We start from the raw sequence: 24,393 nt of genomic DNA on the forward strand, positions 1-24,393 counted from the left end.
ATTTACTCTTCAAGGCCTTATTCCACCTATTTTTAATTTGTATTTGCAATAAATCTTTCTTATCACCTGTAGCTTGATGAAATTAAAAAATTTGATCATAACAAACTGCACAATCCATTGGTGAAAATAGGTTATTTGAGACACAGCTGCCATGAATTATGCAAGCCACATGAGGATCTATCTTAGTAATCCAAGTCGCTGTACATTTTTTATAATTACATGTGGTATGGCCCCCTTGGGTCGTGGGTGAAACTACTACTACTGAATTCAAATTCTCTACTGACAGACAATTCCTTGTATGTAGTGCCTGAGCTGAACTTTCTAGTCCTTGTAGCTCATCACTCAATACTATCTCCTCAGGGACAGTTCCATAGTCTCCTCCATCATCCATAGGCCCGGACTCCTGTCCTTCATCCTCCAGTTGCACATCACTCATCTAAACTAGGAGGACACCATGAGTCACATTATATCATTATAAAAATATAATTGTTATATTATTTGTAAGTTAATTCATTAAGATCTCTTATTGTTATATAAGTCACTCATTTGACAATTATAAACAATTAACTCACTATGTCGTACCTCTCTCCCGACTCTTATCTCAAGTATCCCTTAGCTCAATGAAAATTTTTTTTTACATAAAATAATTTCATTTAGAACATTTTATTTAGAGGGATCATCAAGATCTCTATTTATTGCCAATCAGGGGCACAGACATTATCCCCCAAGTAATAACTTAAGTGAAAATTTCTATGTGCGCACTATCACCCAGCAGGGTTGACAGTGCCGAGTCGCTAACATAGCGCTCTATTGGCAACAGTGTTCACTATTACTCTAGCAATATTTATTGAGTTGAGAATTCCACCCTGAATTGTTCTCATATAACCCATATAAGGATGTAAAGTCCATTTCAGCATAACTCTAGATTGCTAGGAAGACCGGAAGGTCAACATTCCGGAAGGAACGCGAAATCTAGCAGCCTCGCTAAAGTTCGCCTGGAAAGGCTGAACCCACTACTGAGGAAATCAATAAAATAAAGTTATGAAGGGCAAAACTCAACTCTGGCCTTTATGCTAAGAGCAATTAGAAAACCGAGGGTGGAAGCCCAAAGGTTTTTGTGAACGAACATAAGAGTAGGAAAGAGACAGTCATGGCATTCATACAAGCACGTGAATAATTGGGACAAAGAAAACCGCAAACAGTATACATATATATGCATATATAAATAGATATACAGTCGATCCTCGTTAAAACGGACTAATAGGGGGGGAAGGGTGCCCATTTCAGCCGATTGTCCGAATTAACCGATTTAGGGGTTAATATTGCATTATATTTCAAAGAAAATGCAGTGAGTTTGTCCTTAGCCTTGCATATGTCCAAAACTGTTTGCTTTTTAACACCATACTCGTCACAAACTCTAGACACCGAAGTACCAGCCTCTAACTTCCTTATAAGTTCCAGTTTCTGGTTCACAGAAAGGGTCACATACTTCCTCTTCAGCGTATTACTCCCCCTTGAAGACATGATGTAAAATACAAGGCTGAAAGATCCCTAATCACTGAAATATCAATGAAAATTGCAGGGCAACACAACACTGATACTCGAATATGGCGCTAAGTCAACAATGACTGGCGGTCTGGCGCGCGCGCCATCTATCGGACAATCCCAGAACCAGAAATTTGATACGGACAGTCCCTCGCTTAGTTCAGATTTCGTCCAAATTATCCGAAATCCGGATTAAAGGGGTCCGAATTAACGAGGGTCGACTGTATTTACATATTCTCTTTCAGTGAAGACGAGCCCGGGAGGGCGCAGCGACATTCACTGAGTGACTTAAAGGCAAGGAATAGTCACAACGATCTAAACGACTTCACAAAGAAGACGTGTTGTGGTCGCCATGATGCTGACGAGAGATTGTACAAGAAATTGTCCCAAATACAATCTTTGAGAGACATAACAAAATAAAAGTCACTCTACTTCATCACTGCTAATAAGTACAAATACCACACTAAAAATCCTCGCGGAGCTTAGTATTTCAGCAATTACAACACAAATTCGCGGAGCTCTCCTTCGTGTGTATTTACAGCTGAATCGCCAGGCAAGAGATGAAGGTCGTGATGCTTATGGTGGGGGGTGAAGGAGGGGGTTTTGAGAATTGTAATTAAATGCCAGGTAGCGACGTGTCCTCCTAATATTACTTTTTAAGTAATTATTAGATGTTTTAATTGCCTGCATGTTGCCCTGGCGAGTTAGCTAGGAATTAACATACCTAGGTAACACTGCTGAGCGTCGCATTCCAACTTGAACAACAATAACAATAACATAACTCCTACCTCAGCCTGGTAAGGGGTTGTGGCTGCCCCAGCTGACTTTCAGGGGTGCACGATTTAAATTTTTTGTAGGCCCCAAATAAATATAAGTGGAGAAAATTTCCGTAACACGAAAAAGATGTGGCAATTTAGGAATTCGTATAAGCTAATTTTCATATCTCAAAATTTCATATAACGAGGGATACCTGTACAAATTAGAGAAAGAACTATGGGTAGATAAAAAAAAATTTGTTCTGCAAAGAAAAACATTATGTAAACTAGGATGTACAGGTAAAGTAAATCCTGTGAGATCCTTCAGAATGTAGGTTTTCTTACCAAAATACTGTAATAGAAGTTATGGAAATACAGTTCAGAAAAAAAAAAAAAAAGTACAATACTGTACACTGTGTACAGTGAATCTGGTTTGGACTGGTGATATTGGAGGTGTAAAAAAAGAATGCATCTTTGGACAAATATTTATGGCAAGCAATGCCTTTTGATAAGTTTACAATGAATTTTCTTAAAATAAATGTCATCCTGTTCTGCTACTGAGCCCCTGTGGCAAACCTTGTTTTATTTCTACAAAACAAGCTGTTGCTTTACTTATCTTTGAGTTAAATGACAATACAGTTTGATGTCATTTTCTGGAGAAATATGATGTCACAGACATTTTTGTACTTTTGTCAAATAATCTAGTGAAACAAGTCTCTCCTCCTATGATTCTTCACTCCAAAGGTTATCAAAAAAAAATATATATAAAACCCTGATTTTTTACCCTGACCTCCCAAAATAGTTTAGTGCTTACTGTATACCCAACATAGTTCATCCATGATATCAGGTTAGATTTGGTGCAAATATGGCCAAGATATATTTTACTACATTATCAGCGCTGATGCAAAAACAGACAAGACAGGATCATTCTAAAGGCACGTGTCCATTTGAGAGTGGACTTTCGATCGTTACTGTCGATACTTCTCTCCTGTGTGTCCACACGAGAGCATATTTCTGCCAGTTTCAGCTTTCGAGGGTTTTTCCGACAGAAACTGTCAGTGAGTACTCTCAGTGGTGTGTCCACCCGAACTAGAGCTGCACACTATAGTGACTCTCAGTTAGTCGGTAACAATGGCTAGAAGACGCGACAGGAAGTTTACTGCAGCAGTTATAGTTGCTGTCATCCTTAATTTTACTACTGCATGCTTATTCACTAGGGTGGCTAGGCCTAATGCAGCTGACTGTACAACTCAGCATATTAATATTTATATATATGTTAGATTAAAAATATTTATATGATTTTTTGCACTATTATTTAATCCCTTACCAAATTAGATGTTGGGGGCCTCACTGCAAGACATGGCTGTAGGAATTTAAGAGCTGAAAAGTACATCCAATTGCTTGTGTAGACTTCATCGGTGCTACTTCCAGTCTTCCTTTTTTAATCTTATTAAGTTCGTGTAAGACCTTAAAAATATTTTACGTAATAGGCCTACATTTAAGTGTGGTAAATTATCAAAGTGCGTTGCTACTTTTAATAATGACAAATGTAATTTTGTTGTGATTAGTATTAAAAATACTGAATAAACAAATACTACAATACCTGGTTTTGTAAATTGTGGAGTTTTCAAACAATTTCTGACTCGGTAACATTAATTTTCTTGCTAATGTCAGTTATGATTTGGGATTTCTTTCTCTGTTGTGGTAGTCTTCCCTCTTGGAATCCCACAGAATAGTTCTTCATAGGGGGATATTAATTCAAAAGTTTTCTCCTGAGTCCAGAGAGCCATGATTCACTTTTCGAGAGCACTGTCAAACTGCGAACTTAGCTCGTATAGCTGATGAGTTACTATGAGAGTTGTGAGCTAGCACGTTTCCACACGATAGCGAACTCACAGATAGTAGCTGTCCGACAGTAGACACGAACTACTGTATCTGACTGTTACTCTCAGAACCACATCCAGTTGATAGGAGCGCTGTCGACAGCACTCTCGACAGCACATTTCTCTCAAGTGGACACGTGCTTTTTTACCATAAATTACCTTGCAAACCATTTTGGGCAAGGGAATGACAGATGAAACATAAGAAATCATACCTGTCAGTAGTCTGTGCATTGCTTCTAAAATTTTAGAGAGGGTGGAGGGAGGGAGTCCTCTCCAATCTATTAGATATAAATTAATCTACAATGAATCATCTGCAGTTACTGTATTATGTGTCAAGAAGATGATCATGGGTAATGTCAGACTAGGTGATGCAGGTATGTGGTGGCTACAGGCCATAGAGTTTAGCCACCTGATTGGCTGAGTAGCAATGGTGAATAGGAGGCATCATTTCTTGTCAATTAGTTACAACCTAAACGACATTACATATACAGTACAATAGAGCTGTTACTGGTTTATATGGCAAGATGGAGAGATATAACGTTGTACCAGGAGATGGAGGTGTGTGGTGGCTAAGTGTCACAGACAGTCATGCCTGGTTGGCTACATGGAGGTGGTGAGTGACATGTCATCTCCCAAAATGTATACTGTATGCATTACAACTTAAAAATATGCATGCATTAATATTTTATTTTCCTAGTCTTTTACATACACAGTCCACTACAGTAAGTTCTGCTATAACGCTTGTTTTGATAACGCGAATTTGCTCTAACGTGATATATGAATAGAGGAACGATATTTGTATAACGCGATTTTTGCTTACTATTTCTCCAATTTTGTGGTATTAACTGTGAATATGGTAAAGAAGAATATCTCCAAGAAGCGTTCTGGTGATCGAATTCCCGGTGATGATCGTAAAAGAAAGGATATAACACTTGAAGAGAACCTCGATGTTATCAACCTCAAAATCACCCTTCTCCCCCATCAAGTTACATTCATATTTTTTCAAGGTAAAGTGTTACGTTTACTGTGTGATTTCATTATTAGATGTGAATGTAACCTTTATTTAGACTGTGCTATCCTTTGTGTTAGGCTAACTACTAATTTTTTTTCGATTTCGAGTAATCTGCACCTAACCCTATTTTCTCCATAAGCCCTGTTATTTCTATTACGCGATTTTCTATAACACGATATTTTACAAGAACACAACTATCGCGTTATAGCAGAACTGACTGTACAAGTAATGTAAAAAACTGGCAAGAAACAAGAAAGTATTTGTTGACCAACTGGTCTAAGAGTGTGTAGTGGTAGGAAGCCATGCTGAATTTTACTTGTTTACCAACCCTCATCATGGAAAAAGACATTACAGTACAGTAAAACCTCAATAAATCGGACTTCAATACAGTAAAAGTCCAAAAATCCGGATGCCAGAAATCCGGACCACCCGAGAATCCGGACTTTTCAAAAACTATTTTTTTTTTTTTTTTTTAGCGGGCTTTTGTGTGTATGTGCGCATGCGTGAGCGCCACAGCTGCACAGCGACAACAGGCGACCACGTGGTCGCCACTTTAAAACGAGCAATCAAACTGTGACAACATACCGTATATACTCGTCTATAACCTCCCCTCGTTTATAGGTCGACCCTGATTTTTTGACCAAGAAATCGTTAATTCATGATATTCCTCGTTTATAGTTCGACCCACGTTTTTGAGGGTAATGGAACAACAAAACCACTAAAAACGCTCTACGTCCTATAAACTGAGGCTTGCCGTGCATGAAACACAAGTGCTGAAGGCAAATTGTTTACCATTTATTATTACGACACTTTACACTGAAACCCGGGTAGTTTCAACAAAAATATTGTATATTTCCATTCAAGTATTTATTCAAGTCAATTAGGAGAAAATATTATTGAAATACAACAGTTTTTAAACTAAACCATTCGAAAAGCGATTACGGTAACATCTTTTGAACGAAAGAAAGCGAAAGTCATTGTTTTCGTCATGATTTTATCCCACTTTCCACTGTAATACGTATGTAATTTCAGGAAAAATATTACATTTCCATGAATGTATTATATCAAGCACAGTATGAATAGAATATCATTGTAATATATCAGAATTTTAACCGAAAACTATTAAAAAAACGAGTAACATTTCAAGAACATCGGAAGCTTAGGTAAAGTCTTTTGTTTTCGTCATGTATTTTATCCTATTTTACATTGAAATACATCACGTTTCAGCAAAACTACTATTTATTTCCGAGAATATATTCATTCAGGCACAGTTTAGGTAAAATTTACGTGTGATGTAATAATTTTTTAACTGAAAACGATTCGAAAAACACATACCCTCTAGCCCTGTTCAAGGAGAGGACTGGGAGAAGCTGTTTGGTGCTGCAGACGATGAAAAGGAAAATGATTTTGATGGATTTTAATGAAAATATTCAGAAATATGGTATCGTAGTATTTATTCAAGTCAATTAGGATAGAATATTATTGTAATACAACAGTTTTTTAACTGAAAACCATACGAAAAGCGATTACGGTAACATCTTTTGAACGAAAGAAAGGGAAAGTCATTGTTTTCGTCACGATTTTTTCCCACTTTCCACTGTAATACGTATGTCATTTCAGCAAAAATATTACATTTCCGTGAATGCATTATATCAAGCACAGTATGAATAGAATACCATTATAATATAACAATATTTTGAGTCCTACTCTTTCCATTTACAGAGTACTGTACAAGCCCATAATAATTGCTCCTAAAGTAGATAAACTTCGTTGTGTGAAGAGAAAGAAGAACACATTGAAATTGAGTGACAAACTTGAAATAATTAAGAAACTAGAACATGGTGTGAGCAATACTGTTCTAATGGAAACATACGACATTGGAAAGTATACAATTTATGATATAAAAATGGCAAAGAATAAAATTCTAGAATTCACAGCTTTTTCATTAAAACTGCTCGTTTTGACAAATGAAGCATGCTATATTTGCTATTGAATAAACTATCAAAATGTACCTGTTCATCTCTTCTTTATTCCTCCTTAAATTTGAATTTTAAAAGTACTGCCTGAGAATCCGGAAAATCCGAAAATCCGGACCAACCCAATCCCCAAGCAGTCCGGATTTTTGGACTTCTACTGTATATCAGAATTCATTTTTTAAGACTCTTGAGATGCTCTGGTCACCAGAAAAAAAAATGGGGAAGATTAAATAAAAAAAATCTGATGAAATGAACCACACTTACTGAATACTGTACTGTGGTCTAATCAGATTTGTTATAGGCCTACTGAGAACTAAGACACTTGAGTATGTGAGCAAGCTGGGGCTGCTCAGGTGTTGACACAAATGTCAGGTTTATTTATTTATTGATTCAGTATCATATTCTCATACAATTGGGCTCTTATGGTTTATGGTTCATCAAGATTAATATAACATTTTCAGTAATAGAGAAAAAATACAATACTGTATGTAATTTGTAATATGACTTGAAAATAAAAGGATAAGTTGTATCAGAAGGTTGTTTACTCAGATTCGATCCTGTGAGCTTTCAGTAGACCAGCTTACAACAGGGGTCAATATAACACACTGTATAGTATTTGATATGAAGATAGCTTCTTAAAAACGTTATTTACAACCTTTGAGTGTTATATGATGACTCAGTTTGGCTGCTTGTACACTTAGACAACTGATTAATGAATAAACGCAGGTATATACAGATGCATAATACTTTACACTACAATATTACTTATTAAGTGATGATAAATACACTGCAATAGTATTTATTAAGTGATGATAAATACAGGCAAACCCCGTTATTCATAGCCTCGGTATTCGTAAACCCGTTTATCCGTAATCAATTTATTGTTACCCATTTCCACTATTTGCAAGGGTTGCCCCGTTTATTTGAAAATTCTTACGAGCAAAAATTTTGAACCGCACGCCTCAACCGTAGCGTAGGACAGTGTGTGTACATATTTCTCCGCCATATGCTCCCGCTCGCCTCAGACCCACATGTGCTGACGTGTGATTTGTGTGATCTCGCAATGCCTAGGCGACCAGCTACTAAAACTCCCAGCAATGTTGCTAAGCGATCACATGTGGCAGTTACGTTGGACGTGAAATTTGATATCGTAAAAAGACATGAACACGGAGAAGGAACGTCAGTGATTGGGCACGTGCACAGCTTGGCTCCCTCTACGGTGCATTCTGTAGTTAAAAGTGCCGACAAGATCAAGGAGATGACCGGGTCTTTAACACCACTGATGGCTACGAAGGTGATGAGGTTTCGTGATGTCTACATTTAAAACTTACCTCAAACACCTACGCACATAAACATTCAAACACTCACAAACTCAAACATGTAAAGTACCCCTGTATACTGTACTTGTAAACATATACGCCTAATAAACTCAGTCCTTGTTATTGATGTTTATTTGATATTATGCCCTTGTTTCTTTATTTATTTTATGTTCTAAATGTATTGAGTAAAACAAGTGTTAAAATCTGAAGGCCGTGACCACTGCGATGCCCGTATCCCCCCTATTTACATTATTTCTTATGGGAGAAATTGCTCCGCTATTCACAATTTTGATATTCACGAGTTTCATGTCCGTAACCTTTGCGATAAGTGAGGCAGCCCTGTACACAACTGTACTGTACTAATTTACTAAGTGTTTGAAGACACATTGTGGTAAGCCGATAAGGTGTTTGCTCTTTGTAAACAAATGACTCATGGTGTTCAGTGTGGGATTCTTTTTTCAGGAAAGTTGATTCTCTTAGGATAATATTTTATCAAACTGGCACCAAATGATCCTAAATTATATGAGAATTGTGGTGGAATTGCATAAAGAAGTGTTAAAGGAATCTTGTGGGGGTTAGGAAGAGGGAGCCACCCACCCATGCTACCCCCCCTCCCTCTGCCAGCTGCTCAGATACACATTTGTCTTCCACATACAATATACTCCTACACTTATTTGTTCTTATTTTTATCTTTATAGTACTGTACAGTATACAGTTTTCTCTTTATTCATAAGACAAATTCTGTGGTTACTTACAAATAACACTTTACAGTAAATAACAACCATCTCGGTGACAGCCAGACCTGTATGTCTGATTTTCAACAAAGAGAGTTCTGTTCATACTTTTTTTTTATTGATTGATGTAATATTCACTTAAATACCTTGCTATACACTTAAAGACCTTAGTTGTTGAAGTGCAGTAATAACATAACTGATTTTCTTTAAACAGTTCAGATAAACAGTGTTATCCCCCCCCCATATATATTTATATATCGCCTTTCTCTGACTTTCGCATTTTTCGGACTGGGGTCTGCCCCAATTAGTCCGATATATCGAGGTTCTACTGTACAATCAATTATTTGGTTAAATTATTATCTAGTACTGTACAAGCTTTTGTTTAATTATTCATCAGCTGTAATATGGTGTAAGAGAGGTAAACTTTGCCATAATGGATTCTTGTTCAAAAAAATTTGTGTTTACATAACCCTTTTCAAGATGCAACTGTATTAAAACAAGGTTCTACTTTAATATTAAACCTAAAACTTATGGTGTTACATAGAAAACTATATTGCTACTAGAATTATTGTAGATTTACTATAATGTATAATAAAATGATGTGAACATAGCTAAATTAAGCTGTATGATAAAAAAATACACCATGTAAATAATCTTTGCTGGCATCACTATCAAGGTGGTGGTGAGTGATAGGTGTAGCTCAAAGACCCCCAAAATTGTCTTCCACAATTTAAAAGAACAGGTGTTGAATTCTCCAAAAAATATTCATTCAAGTGTTTTATATATATATATATATATATATATATATATATATATATATATATATATATATATATATATATATATATATATATATATATATATATATATATATATATATATATATATATATATATTAGCTCAACTACCTTTTATGTGTCCATTATGGATGCACATACATTTACTAAGAAATAAAATAAACAGCATTTGCATATAACAATTACATCCAAGGTGTATTGCCAGACATGACGATAAAATCCTTAAATAACACTAAAGTGGACTGAGTGATGCCACCCAAAGTTTTAAGATAGCTGTACCTGTGTGCATATTTCTTGTGTCCAAAATTCAATTAGGTATATACATAGTACTTACATTTCCTAAACAAATTTACCATTGACTTAAAGAAAGAGAATTACTGGTACAGTATAGACCTTCAAATCCAGGACTCCTGAAACCAAGACTGATCCAATTTTGAAGATTTTCTAGTTTTCTGGGACATTCATATTACCCTTGGCCTACCAGTAGACTACATCAAGTTTTGCTTCATCACACAAACTCAGTTGAACATTTGTTTTGCTTCTTAAATAACAAAATAAAGAAAACCTCATTGTTTGCATACTCTAAATAAAGGAATCATTAAATTTTGTATTTTATTAGTTGAAAGTTGCCAAGTAGGCCTACATAACACCGTATCTTGGGTTTGTTTACATCTGAATCCCAGCAGCTTCTATGTCAAGACCTTTGCAAGAAGTAGAGAGTTCATAAGTAATTATTGTCTGAGAGACAAGATAGTTTAATCTACTTATTACTATACTATATAAAATGATTCTTATTCTCAAAGTATGCAAACAATGGTGTTTTTATTTTTTTTATTTCAGATGAAAAACAAATGTTCCACTGAACTTGTGTGAGTGTGTGAAGAAGCAAAACTTGACTTAGAAAGAAAAGAAAATTCAATCTAACCCATGGAAGAAAATGTCTGGTTTTCTGAGATCAGGTTTTCAGGGTCTATACCTGTACATTGAAATTAAACTTCATGAAATCAATACGAATGCCTAACAATTTCCAGGCAGGTTACCGTTATTATGTTTGTCTCATGGCTCTCTTCTTCTCTATGTATTCTTTCTTGATCTGTTCACGTTCCTCGGCAGGTGGCAAGTTTGGAAGAATGCCTTCTTTTCGCCTCTCTACTCTGATGTCATTCTGCAAAGACTTACTGTCATGTTCCAATTGGTAAGAATACATATTAAATGTATTCACTCTAAAATAAATAAATTCCTAAATATTCCATGCTGAAATATGGGTGCATCTTAAACAGTACACCAGGCAGCTCATGGAGTGATTGAGGAATTCAATTTAATGTGACCACCAGTTCAGGTACAAGCCAGCAATATTTATTAAAAGGATAATCTTCACACACAATTTGTTACTGTCTTATCACCTAGGAGTAAGTAACCATTAAAATAAAACAGTGGAATAAGTGCATATAGTAGTCAACAATATAAACATTTGAACTTGTGTCAGTTTACAGGCCAGGCTCGGCATGGTCTGTTTAATGGATCAGCTGCTATGTGACAGTGGGTCACTTGGGAATGAACTAAGGTTGGGTAAGTCCAAGTGGGGTCATGGGCGGTTGTCACATGGGTCAAAGGTAAAGGTCTCTTTCTTGTTGACAGACTGTCTCTCTCCATAGTACCTCATCTTTTTTGGCTGAACCGAAAGGCTCGCCATTGTGTTTGATTTGCTCAGAAAGCGCCGTATGTTTCAAAGAATACAATCTGAAGCGACATTATAAGTCAAACACGCTACCTATAACAAATTTCGAGGAGAGGCATGAAAAGACGAGGTGGAGAAATTGAAGAGAAGATTACTTGGGCAGCAAAAGGTGTTCAAGAGTGTGAAGAATGACGCAGACAATATTGTTAGAGCAAGCTACCTTGTATGCCAGTGACTAGCCAAATTTTCAAAGCCATTCTCTGATGGTAACTTTGTGAAGAGCTGTATCAGTGATGATGTGCAAATACTTTGCCCAGGTAAGCCTAAGGATGCAGACAAAATTAGCCTCATGTGTCGCACTGAAGCAAGGTGAATAAAGAAAATGGCAGATGATATTAGTGGGTCATTAAAAAAAGTGGCATCAGAAATCAATGCTTTTTCCAAAGCAGCCCAACTGACAATATTCATCCAAGGAATCAACGATGATTTCAGTGTCTCCAGGATCTACTAACTTTTCAGTCAGTGAAAGGGACGACAACGGGGGAAGACCTTTTCTCAGAAGTAAAATCAGCATTTGAACACTGCGAACTGAAATGGGAAACTGGATGGTAATATAACTGATGGGGCAAGGGCTATGGTAGGCTCTAATGTTGACCTTGTTGCATGGAATAAAGCAGAGATGTGTGACCGCAGCTTGAATCGTCCATCAAGACTCTCTCTGTTCCAAGACACTTAATTTTAAGCATGTCATTGACCCAGTCAATACTTGCATCAATTTCATCAAACTTCGAGCTTTCAATTATCGCCAGTTCCGAGATTTCCTTGAAGATCTGGAATCAGATAAAGATCTCGTTTACTATTCTGGTGTACTGGCTCAGGAAAGGTAAAATGTTAAAAAGATTTTTAATTCTCAAAGATGGTGTCTACCTTCATGGAAATGAAAGGTAAGCCAGCGCTGGAATTTAATGATAATGATTGGCTGGCTGAATTGGCATTTCTCATCAATATTATGACACATCACAATGACTTGAACATCTAGGTACAGAAAAGAGGTCAACTGATTGATGAGTTATACAGCCACATCAAATATTTTCAAAAACTGCAATTGTGGCAGACACAACTTTGAAGAGATGAGACATCACACTTTCCTACTCTCCTCAAAGTTTGTGGAAATGAATTCCCTGGGAAAGATAATCAATTTGCTAGAAAACTTGATGTTTTGGCCCAGGAATTCCAATCTCGTCTCAAAGACTTCAAAACTGAAGAAAGCAGCCCGAACATCTTCTCCACACCATTTCATGTTGATGTTGATGACGCTCCAATTCATCTACAGATGGAACTGATCGAAGCTCAAGAGGACCGGGAACTGAGAGTTAAATTGCAAGATGTTCCACTTCATGAATTTTACAGCAAATATTTCCCAAGACACAAATATCCAGGTCTCACAGCATCTGCACTAAAGGTCTCACTGTTTGGCAGCACATATTTATGTGATTTTTTTTTTCACACATGAAGTTTATAAAAGTCCAACCACAGACCCAGACTCACAGAACAGCATCTGGAGTGCTGCCTTGGGGTTGCAACCTCTGAGATTCCTCCAAATTTTGAAAGGCTAAGTCGAAACATCCAAACCCAGGTGTCCCACTAGCTATGACTGGTAGTACTGTACTAATCTCCTATCTCTGACTACAAAATGTTGGACAAAATTGTAACCAAGTGTAAATAGTAAATTACTGTAAGTTCTGCTGTCTTACTAACTGAAACCCTGACTGGTTGTTTATATCATTGATTTATATATTAGTGACTCACAAAATAGAAAGTATTGTGACTGTAAAATAAATTGATCTGCACCAATATGTTTTATTTAATTTTAACCTTGACTGCTATTATGTTACATGCATAATTTCCTTAGTTCCTGTTTTTGATCACATGAAGTTAAATACATTGTGAATGCATTTTTTTAATACAGCATGCCCTTCAAATTCGCGGGGGTTAAGTTCTCAAAATGGCCACAAATAGCCAAATCCGCGAATAACATTTGCTGACCCGGGCGGGGGGGGGGGGTTACATTTTTACTCTTGTGCAAATAAATGTATATGCCCTTTATGTGTTTGCCCTTAGGACAATTATTTCTTTTACCTGTATTGTACTGTATATATGTGTGTGTGTGTGTGTGTGTGTGTGTGTGTGTGTGTGTAGACATACACACACAAAACACATACAAATGAATAATACTTGTGCAATTAGAAAATCCTCTCACAAATAATCAGAAACAAATGTATTAAAAATGTGTGAGTCTACCTTCAAGTCAACTCCATGCTTTGTTATTCATAAAGCACAGAATTGACTTCATGGTAAACTCACCTTTTTAATACATTTGTTTCTGATTATTTGTGAGATTATTTTCCCAGTATTATTTATTTGTATGTGTGTGTCTACACACATACCTGTATATACAATACATGTAAAAAAAATTACTGTCTCTAGAATGAATGGCTCCCTGTCCCAGCCGCAAAAATGCCAGCAACTTTAAAACTACCCTTAGACATTCTTGGGTACATTCAGAGTGTCATCCGCGAATAATTGAGGTCCATGAATTGTCAGGGCATGCTGTATATAGATGTGCCTATAGGTTTCATTGCTGTTCCTCTTGCACCAAGATTAACATTGACATTATTCTGGTGGGTTTCTCATAAGCAAGAAAAATGTTGGTACTGTAGGAAAAATCAACATATTCACAAACTGTTTCACTCATCTTCTGTTAAATGCCAAGAAACATTAACATTTTACTTCAAAAATTAATATGATGAATTTGTTTCACAAATGGGAAAAATAATGTGATTGTAAACTGAAAATATCGTAAGGTGGACGTAATGATAACCGTTTCACTATCCTTGCTTATACAATATTAACACAACTTTTGGGTTAGGTGGGATATAAATTTTGGTGGGTTGGCCCGCAGAAAAATACCTAAATCTTAATGCGGCGCATGACTGAGGAAAGGTTGTCAATGCCTACAGTACACCATAAAATATGGTACAGCATGCCGTGACAATTTGCGGACCACGATTATTCGTGGTTGACACACTGGAAGTACCCAAGAATGTCTGCGTGTAGTTTTAAAGTTGCTAGGACAGGGAGACATTCGTTCTAGAGACAGTAATTTCTTTTATCTGTATTATACATACAGTGGTCCCTCGGTTAATGAACACGATTCGTTCCAGAGGGTCGTTCATTAACCAAAAATTTCGTTAACCAAAACCATTGTTTCAGTGGGATATTGGGTAATTGGTTCCAGCTCACAGAAAAGTACATACAAAGTAAAAAAAAAAAAAAAAAAAAATGTAGTAAAGTTAGGGTTGCCATAAGTCCGTATTTTCCCGGACGTGTCCTCCATTTAGGTCTCGAAATCTTCATCCGGAAGGAATTTTTAAAATTCTTCAAAAGTCCGGAATTTCAGCATCCATCATTTTCTCCACGGAAAAAACATGAAACTGTGGAAAAAAAAAAAAAAAAGAGAGAGAGAGAGAGAGAGAGAGAGAGAGAGAGAGTCATTCAGTTTTCGTCAGCTGATAAGTCACTTGTACGCCTGTACGGTGTTGTCAACTTAACTGTCAAATATTTGATTGATAAGGGGGTAGAAGTTGATGAAGTGTTTTGACCAAGTTAGTAACCTGAAGCAGTTTGTGGAAAATTACAAGAGTGATGAAGAATTTAGTAATCTGCCAACACATGACAAGTGGACCAGATACTTTGAAAAATCAAAGAACATTGAATGCCACTCACAATTGCTAAGAATTGCACAATTCTTCTTTGCTATATCATCTCACAATGTAAATGTAAAAAGAGTTTTTTCATTTATGCAGTCAATGGACAAAGGAAAGGAACAAATTGAGTGTTGAAACAATGAAAGGCATTCTGACTGTACAGTACAACTTCCGAGAAACACTTTGCAGTGACTTCTATACCTTTCTAAAGAGCAATCAGCCAATACTGAAAAAGATCTGATCTACAGAAAAGTATGCATGGGCACATCAAGTCACACACACACACTTGTCAACCGTCAGTGAGACAAGACGTGCCCCGAAGGCGCTCCCGGTTTTAGCAGCCAGGCCGAGTCTGTTTGGCCCTGCCCACTCCCCCTGCTATACCCCTACCAGCCTTACTACACCAGGATCTATTCAGCAAAACATTCTAGTGATTAGTGAACGATTGATTACGGAGCAGTGTTCCTATAGTGCACTTAAGGAACTTTCTCGGCAAAGCATTCAAGTCATCAGTGCAATAAGTGATTATCATACAGTGCTCGATAGTGCACCCAAAGGAAAAGTCAGACAGTGGGCACTTTATCGGTCACCTTTAAAGTGCCAGTGACAAGGACCACCGCGGTGTTTACATATATCGTGAAAACTGTGTCGGCGACCCCAAGCACCAGGGACAAAGACCCGCGGTCTTTACGACTGACAAATATTAACAGATGTCTACCAGTGTCAGTGGCCCCCAAAGTGCCGTCAGTGACAAACACTTCCGTCCGCCCACAACAGATCTCAACAGATGGCCACCAATCACTTACTCCCGACGCACTCTGTACCATCTAAAGCGTGGGAACGGTTATCCTGATGGCAGTGTTATCGCGCGACTCAAGTCACTGAACATATTCCACGCGCGGAGCCGTAGACAAGGCCGTCATACACATAAGCCCATTAGAACCGTAACCTCCACTAGGAAACCGGAGAAACCCACCCCTGACAGACCATACCACCACACTGAAGTTCCACGGATATGGTATGATCTCCCGTCTTTACTGCTATCCAACGTCACTTCCCTAGCTAACAAGTTCGACGAGCTGGCAACTACAGTCAGGTCAGCCGCCGCGAGCGTCGTTGCCATATGTGAGGCTTGGCAAATTGTACCTGAAACGTGTCATATTGAGGGATATCAACTCTTTCATCACCTTCGTTCACATAGACGCGGAGGGGGCGTTGCCCTCTTCTGTCAAGATGACCTACGCCCGTCACGCCTGGATGTTCAAGTCCCAGCAGATGTGGAAGCATTATGGGTACGTGTCGTGCTACGGGCCCACCCGCGCAATACTGCTTCCATCATAATCTGTGTGGAATACCATCCGCCTCGATCACCCACCAGAGACACTCTTATCAATCATCTCATCACCACCTCAGACCACCTCAGAGTTAGGTACCCATGCGCCAAGTTAGTATTATGTGGGGATTTTAATGAAATTGACACCACCGATATCCAGGACCAGCTATCACTATCACAAGTTGTGACCTTCCCCACACACGGTCAGAATACCCTTGACCTTATCTTAACTGACTTGGCGGACCAGTACCAACCACCTCAACCAATGCCTCCTATCGGGTGTAGCACACACTTATCAGTGCTCTGGTCCCCAGCTGCCACTCCCACTCAAGTACAGAGACCCTACATCAAGACCTACAGGCCGATTACTGACTCTGCAGTCTTGCCGAGGCGTGGATAGTTCACCATCCCTGGACTGAAGTACTTGGCGTGGATGACGTGGAAACCAAATGGATCATTATACCAACACCACCACATAGCTCACCACCACTTCTTCCCCGAGGAAGTCCGTCCAGATCTCACCCAGCTGACTTGCCTGGATCACCTCGGATCAAGGCTTATGCAACAGAGGGAAGACAGAGCCTTTCATCTCCAATGACCACATCGCTACAGGTCCTTACATGGCTTGAGTCATCCATAAATCGCACTGCAAGAAGTCCACTACCCAAGCAAATTACAACACCTGAAGCAGATAACATCAGTCAATGGTATGGTAAGCAAAGAACTCTGTGGACTAAACAATAAGACACACCCCTCCTTCATACAGCCATCTCACTAATGTTGGCCTTGGCTAGGCAAACAAATAACCATTGGCTACTATATGCCAGGCGCTCGCGACGGCTTTAACACTCTCCCTGCTTACCTACCAGCCCCTTCCACTGACTTAGTAGAAAGAATTTGTGTAAAACGCTGGACGCTAAAATTAAAGCGGCTCTACCACCCCCCATTGACTTACCAATGAAACTCTTCAAGGAGGAGTTCTCCCAGACTTGCTAAACCCCTATGCTCCATCATCAATGCTTCTCTCAGTCAAGCCAGCAGATGCCCAGCTGACTGGAGGCCTCTTATGTATCACCAGTGCCCAAGTCAACCAGCCCACAATCATAAATCAGCTACGACCCTATTGCAATCACCCAATACCCAGCCTAATCTGTAAGTTTTGTGTTAGAGCTGGGCTTATGCTGATATTGCAGGAGTCACGTAGACCCTCAGCAATTTGGCAACATGAAAACTTCCTCCACCACTCACTGTCTTGTCAGCTTTTTCTCCGATTATATATACATGCATCTCGAGAAACGAAAAAACGTCTGTAGCTGTCGCCTTCATTGATTTCACTAAAAGCGTTAGGCCTAGTGGAAGCCACAATATAATCATCAACAAAGCTATTGACCTCCGGGCTTCGGAGAAGTCTTATACCAACACAGACTTACCCGCCAGTGACCGGCCAAGCTAATAAGCTTCGAGGGGCTGTCTCACCTTTCGAAGTCACTCACCTGTGGCGTCCCCCAAAGCACCAAGATGGGACCACTCTGCTTCCTTATGCTCATCAATGATGCCCTAAGATAAACCCCTGCTCGCTGAAATATAATAAGCGACTCCACCATTGGGATCAGCGTCAACAATTCTGCTCCCCAACTATACACGCCCTTCAGGTTATTGAACAGTCTCCAAAACTGGGCCACCTTAACCATGTCACCATCAACCATACCAAGACCATGGTTATGCACATCAACCTCTCCTCCGACATTGTCCCACCTCCTTCCATTACTCTGAGTCGGTACACTCCAGGTTATGGAATTCCACAGCTCCTCAGCGTCTATAGACAACAAACTAAGGTGGAAACCACATCGGTAAGTTATCAAATCCTCAGTTTCACGTCTCCCACCTCCTCCGCCGACTCAAGTCCCTCGGGAGTTCCTGCACCTGAGCTCCTCAGTGTCTACACAACATTCATACTTCCCAAAGCTCACCTATACCTCCCCCACCTGGTCTTCCTCCTAAATGCCACTAGCGTAAACACCTGAAAAAGTGCAAAAAGAGGGCATGCAGATTATTCTCCTCCTTCTACTCCACATATCAAAAGCTCAACACACACTGGCCCTTTTAGACTCTCACTGACCATCTACCACGACCTCATCTGCAAATTTGGTAAGCTTCTCGCCATCCCGACACGGCTCCTACTACCACCTAAGAGATCCCATGTCCGAGAATTGCTGTTCGACACCTGGCAGCATCCAGCCCATCGTGCAGGCAGTCGCTATAAGAACAGCCCAGTCCCAACCATTGTAAAAATTATCAATAACGCCAATAAATCAGTGTATTCACTCCCAGTAAACACTGCTCCTTACACTGTCACTATGTTGAAATAGACATGGTTTGAGCTTTCACATCTGATTATATGTCTCACTTATTGTCACTTATGTTACTTGTATATTATTTATGATATAACCCATTCCCCAAATAATAACAACCTTTTCAGCCTTCACAGCTGTAAGCTCTTTCAATAAACCTTGCGTTAATTATTTTTTATGTCTCACTTGTGTCACTTATGTTACTTGTATATTATTTGTAATTCGTAACCCATTCCCCAAATATGTAACTGTATATTTTCAGCCTTCTGGCTGCCAAGCTCTTTCAATAAACCGTTAATTATTTTTATTATTATTTTATTATTGCAGTGGGGGAAGAAGACTGCAGCTAAGGGAATGAAGATGTTCAGCCTTAAGCAAAGGTATTTTTTTTTTTAAGATTTTTATACCATGTACAGTATACTGTATATTATTATGTGTGTGCGGAGGATGTCTTCGGGTGTGTCCTCTTTTTTTAATGTTCAGATATGGCAACCCAAAGTAAAGTACACTTATTTTGAGGTGTGTATGTAGAAGGTTCCTGGTTGATGATGAAGATGGGAATTAGAAGTAGGGGTGGAGAAGAAGGGAGAAGAGAAGGAATTGGGGATGGAGGAGAAATCACCTTTCAGGGGACCCATGCTTGATGCTGTCATTTCACCAATAAAATTTTAAGTTCACTAGGTGTAATTCAAGATTATTTTACTTAAAATCAACAGTGCACTGCATTATATATTATCAATATGTTAACTAAATTTCAGAATGACCAATAATTTTAATGTAAAAATGCAAAAATATTCGAGACACCAACAAAATCAATGTTCACTCCACTGTAAACAAAGCCAAACTGACGCCTGGTGAGTGAGTCAAGCAGCTGATGGGCACACAAAAAACTAGTTCTCTGTACTGCATATATTATCAATATGTTAACTTAATTTTTAAAACGACTAATAAATTTAATCTAGAAAATGCAAAAATATAAAAGAGCACAACTTTCTTGATATTTACTCCATTGGAAACGAATGTAAACATAGAACAGATTACTGAATTGGCAGACTAGCCCATCAGCTGATGCTCACAACAAAAGGTGTTAGTCTTAAGGATTTCGTTAATCAAAGTTTTGTTCGTTAACCGAATTGAAGATCCTTTTGGGAGGTAATTCGTGAACCAAAATTTCGTTAATCGAACCGTTCGTTAACCGAGGGGTCACTACGTATGTGCGTGTATGTATCTACACACACACACACACACAATTATATTCAATATAGGTTAAAGAAATAATTGAACTAAGGGCAAACACATGAAGGGAATATACATTTCTTTGCACACGAGCAAAAATGCCATTTTGAGAACCTACTTCCCCCCCCCCACGAATTTTAAGGGCATGCTGTACCTGTAGTTCTTATGGTCAGACTCAACACCTTTCCCTCACCACCTCTTTGCATAGACAAAATGCATACCGTATATGTCGACGTATAAGACGGAACTTGAACCCTAAAAAAATCAGCCCAAAATTAGGGGCCGTCTTAAATGCCAGGTATAAAATCCAAACCTCTACATCCTGTGGTTTAGTGTGTCACCAGTGGTATTGGAGAACATCGTAAAACACTCCCCTTAATCCCATGGTCCTACCACTAATTATTTTCTACTGAAACTTACGTTTGGGAAGCTGGATTAAAAATAAGATTACCAGTGCATTAAAATGATAAAAATGTATTATAAACCTGTCTAACCTACCGTAAATACCGTAAAATAACAACATAATAAATGCAGGTATCATCACGCACCACCCGCCATTTGCAACTGCCGCCGAAGTAAACAAACAGCCAGTCCTACCAATCGTCTTGCCAAGCAAGTTTATAAATTAAAGAAAATACCTGCAGTGTATTTTATGCCTACATTTGTAATATATTACAGTATATTATAAATAAATAAATAAACAAATAAATCAGTAAATCCATTTCAAGTAAAAAGTAAAATTTTACTAGGCACCGACATTAGTTCCAGTAAAATAACCGACGCCTAAGTGACGTCACTAGTGTTTACACTACACCAGCTGGTAATGTTTGATGCCATTACTTGAGATACACTGGCCTTATTTTAAATAAACAAGGATGTGTTGCTTAGTAGTGTGTTTAACAGCATCACTCCACTGGTCAGTGGGATGGTTGGTAAAGGACTACTGGGGCAGTAAGCTCCCAGTGGTAAGTGTCAGAGCTGTGGTAGTCTTATACAGCGAGTATAGCTCAAAACCAATGTTCGAAATGGAAATTTGGGGGTCGTCTTATACACCCTGTGGCCTTGTACGCCGACATATACGGTAAGCAAAAATATTCTTTCGGGCCATAATTAGAGAATTGCCATTCAAAACCCAATACTTCTCCCTGTGGGCAGAATAACTAAAAATCCTAACCACCATAGTACTGTACTGACACTACTGATTCAGGAGTAAACACAGTTTCTAGATGATCAATAAAGCCTCACTAGATCATAAATCCCTGTTAAAACCAGGAAACTTGGAACTTAATGAATTCTCACAAGGCGGGCTAATGTATGGAAACATAAGAGATTGGAACTCTTGTACCAAATAAAGAAAATCAAGGTATTGGTCAACTAAAATAAAGCCAGGATTTCCCCAAACCACTAGGGACAAGCCAATAGCGACTGAAAACGTATTACTTGTACACTCGCAACAAAAAGTATCGGTGCATACTGTAGTGCGAACAATTTGAGACTAGTGACGATAGGTATTGGGAAAGGCGAGTTGTTCCAGCCATATGTTGGCAGCCCTGATTCTCAGCCATATGGCAACACCTAGTGGAGGGGGGGGGGGTGGATTATGAGGATACACTTACCAACCTTCCCGACATATCACAGTGAATACGTATCGTTTCGGAACGCGTCGATCTCACCCTGCACCGATACTTTTTGGTGCTAGTGTATATCAAATTAACAAGGTACGAGACAACCACAACTAACATGGCTAAACTCAGATCAAACCATGCTGGCTCACCTAAAAACAGAACTTCATCCCTGAATCCTAAACAAACTTCAAGCCAAAATCCTGTAAATACGGCTACTTTGCAGGCATCATGGATAATGAAAACTGCACTAAGGTATTGCTTTACATCAAACATGAAGCACAGCACAGCATCTCCCATCCTTCTTCCTTGTCCCTGGGAGCAGGATGGGAAGATGCCTGACTCCACCACCACTCCATCCTCAGGAAATTTGGAACCTAACTTGTAAAATATTTTTCATTCTGGAACATCAGTATTATACAGTTTCATTATGCAATCATACGTACCCAGAACTCCCTACACCTCTTGTAGTTCTCAAAATAGACAGCACAAGTTTCTCTGTTGTAGTTATTTTCATCCAAACACTTGAATGACAACTTGTGTTCCTGAAACAAATAAATTGTTTATTTCTTCCAAAAATGAGATGCAGTAGACCCCACCTAATCTGTGAAGTTAGATTGTAAGAGACTGTAAATTTCATGAATTGTCCATTAATGTAGTACCTGTACTGGCATTTATGGGAATTAGGCCTTACATTCAGGGTTCCTAAAATATTACCCTATGATTCACTTAAACCTGTAAAATAATTATTATTTTCACCTAATAAATTTAAAAACCTTGACAATATTCAGTTAAAAAATACATAAGCAAAAAATTCAAGAAATAGTCCACTGAAAAACATACAAATGCATGGGCACTGAGACAGATAACAAAAACCCCTTTAACGCTCATCTGAACTGTGAGAAACATCACCAAACCCACCTCCAACACACTCGCCCACTCTTCCTTCCCCCTCCCCGAAGTCAATGAAGAAGACTGAGGGGTCAAGTCAAAAAGAGTAGAGAGCATAAGGCTCTTCTTCTCTTTCATTCAGGGAAGGAGATAGAGAAAAGGAAAGATACAGACATCTACACTCATTTTTCTTCAATTTCAATTGTTTATTCCTTGATAGAGGAAGCGGGATCCTAGTGCTGTCACTAGGTACCCCTGTACAATAACACCAGAAGCATCTGGCAAGTGTGACAAGTATATACAGTATAAATATTATAAAGGGGCTCACTAAAGCCTAAGGAAGGAAGGATATTCCTTTAACACATAATCAATGTTATTTACATAGTATCTGGCCAGTATGGGGAGGATCATCGTGTCTCCGTCAGGAAATTTTTCTTCTCTTTGAAAGAGTCATAAGAATGGGAGGAAATAAAATAGATAGACAGTGAGAGTGGTAATCAAGGAATGTTGTGTTGGTATTGAGTTTTTTCATAAACAATATCATTTCTATATACAGAAGGTCCTGGTTATAAGAGTATTCACTATCCACGGTTTTACTTTTTTTTTATCCTCTTCACCCGATCGGCTCGCTAGCCGCCCGGGCGATCGGTCACGTCTCTGTTACGCAATATTGGCAAGTACTGGGCATGCACCAGCTCCTGAATGTACCTGAACCTGCTCCAGTGTTGGTCAAGTCTTGTCTTGAAAGAGCTCACACTAGGTGCCGTCACAACACTCTCTGGTAGATTGTTCCAAGAGTTTACAACTCTCACTCCGAAAAAGTTTGCCCTCACAGTTTTCTGGACTTGCGGCTTCTTCAATCTTGAGCTGTGACCCCTTGTGGGGCGAGCGTCCGCCAGCTCCAAGTAAGGACACTCAACTGAGTACAGTCATGCGCTGGTTAACGTCCTAGATACGCTCTTGGAAACGTGATGTTAACCGAAATGGACGTTGTCCGATCATCACATAAACTTTTTATTTATACTCATGTGTATGTGGAATACTACATACGTACATATACACTTTTACTGTTACATCACTACTGTAATGTGATACAGGTGATTAATTTTTATCTCTTGTGCAAAATACATGACGTTTATATTAAAATTATTCACTGTTTTACAAGAATTCCAGCAACACCGAGCAGATGGGGGAGAGGGTGGGAGCAAGCGAGGGGGCGTGGGGGGAGGGGAGGTAGTACGTTTGACAGTTGGCACAGGCCCAGGTCTAACGCGTGTATATTTATCAGTTCTTAGGTGACTAAGCTTCTCTCTTATAAAAAGCCAGTGAAATGACCTGGGTGAATATAATTAACATAGCTGGGATTCTTGTAACATACTGATCAATTTGAATATAGACATGCTATAATTTGCACTTGACAAAACAATTCTAGTACCGTAATCAAATTAGTACATGTGCACTCCAGCTTTGCACTAAGAAATCTATGTAAATCTA

The 24,393-nt window shown here is 38.7% G+C and overlaps 1 protein-coding gene across 3 annotated transcripts in view; it reads right to left on the reverse strand.

The window, feature by feature from the left end:
* LOC121863250 (lipase member H-like) overlaps positions 1-24,393 on the reverse strand; it is a 67,713-nt gene that overhangs the window by 26,484 nt on the left and 16,836 nt on the right. For 2 of the 3 annotated variants that reach the window (XM_042361783.1, XM_042361784.1), the window contains one exon: positions 22,455-22,553. In XM_042361783.1, coding sequence (XP_042217717.1) covers positions 22,455-22,553 — 99 coding nt within the window. Of the gene's footprint in view, positions 1-11,061; positions 11,187-22,454; positions 22,554-24,393 lie in introns of all 3 variants that reach the window. The other variant, XM_042361785.1, reaches the window with a different exon arrangement.

The sequence above is a fragment of the Homarus americanus genome, unplaced genomic scaffold (genome assembly GCF_018991925.1).
Source record: "Homarus americanus isolate GMGI-L3 unplaced genomic scaffold, GMGI_Hamer_2.0 scaffold46197, whole genome shotgun sequence".
Lineage (NCBI taxonomy): Eukaryota > Metazoa > Arthropoda > Malacostraca > Decapoda > Nephropidae > Homarus > Homarus americanus.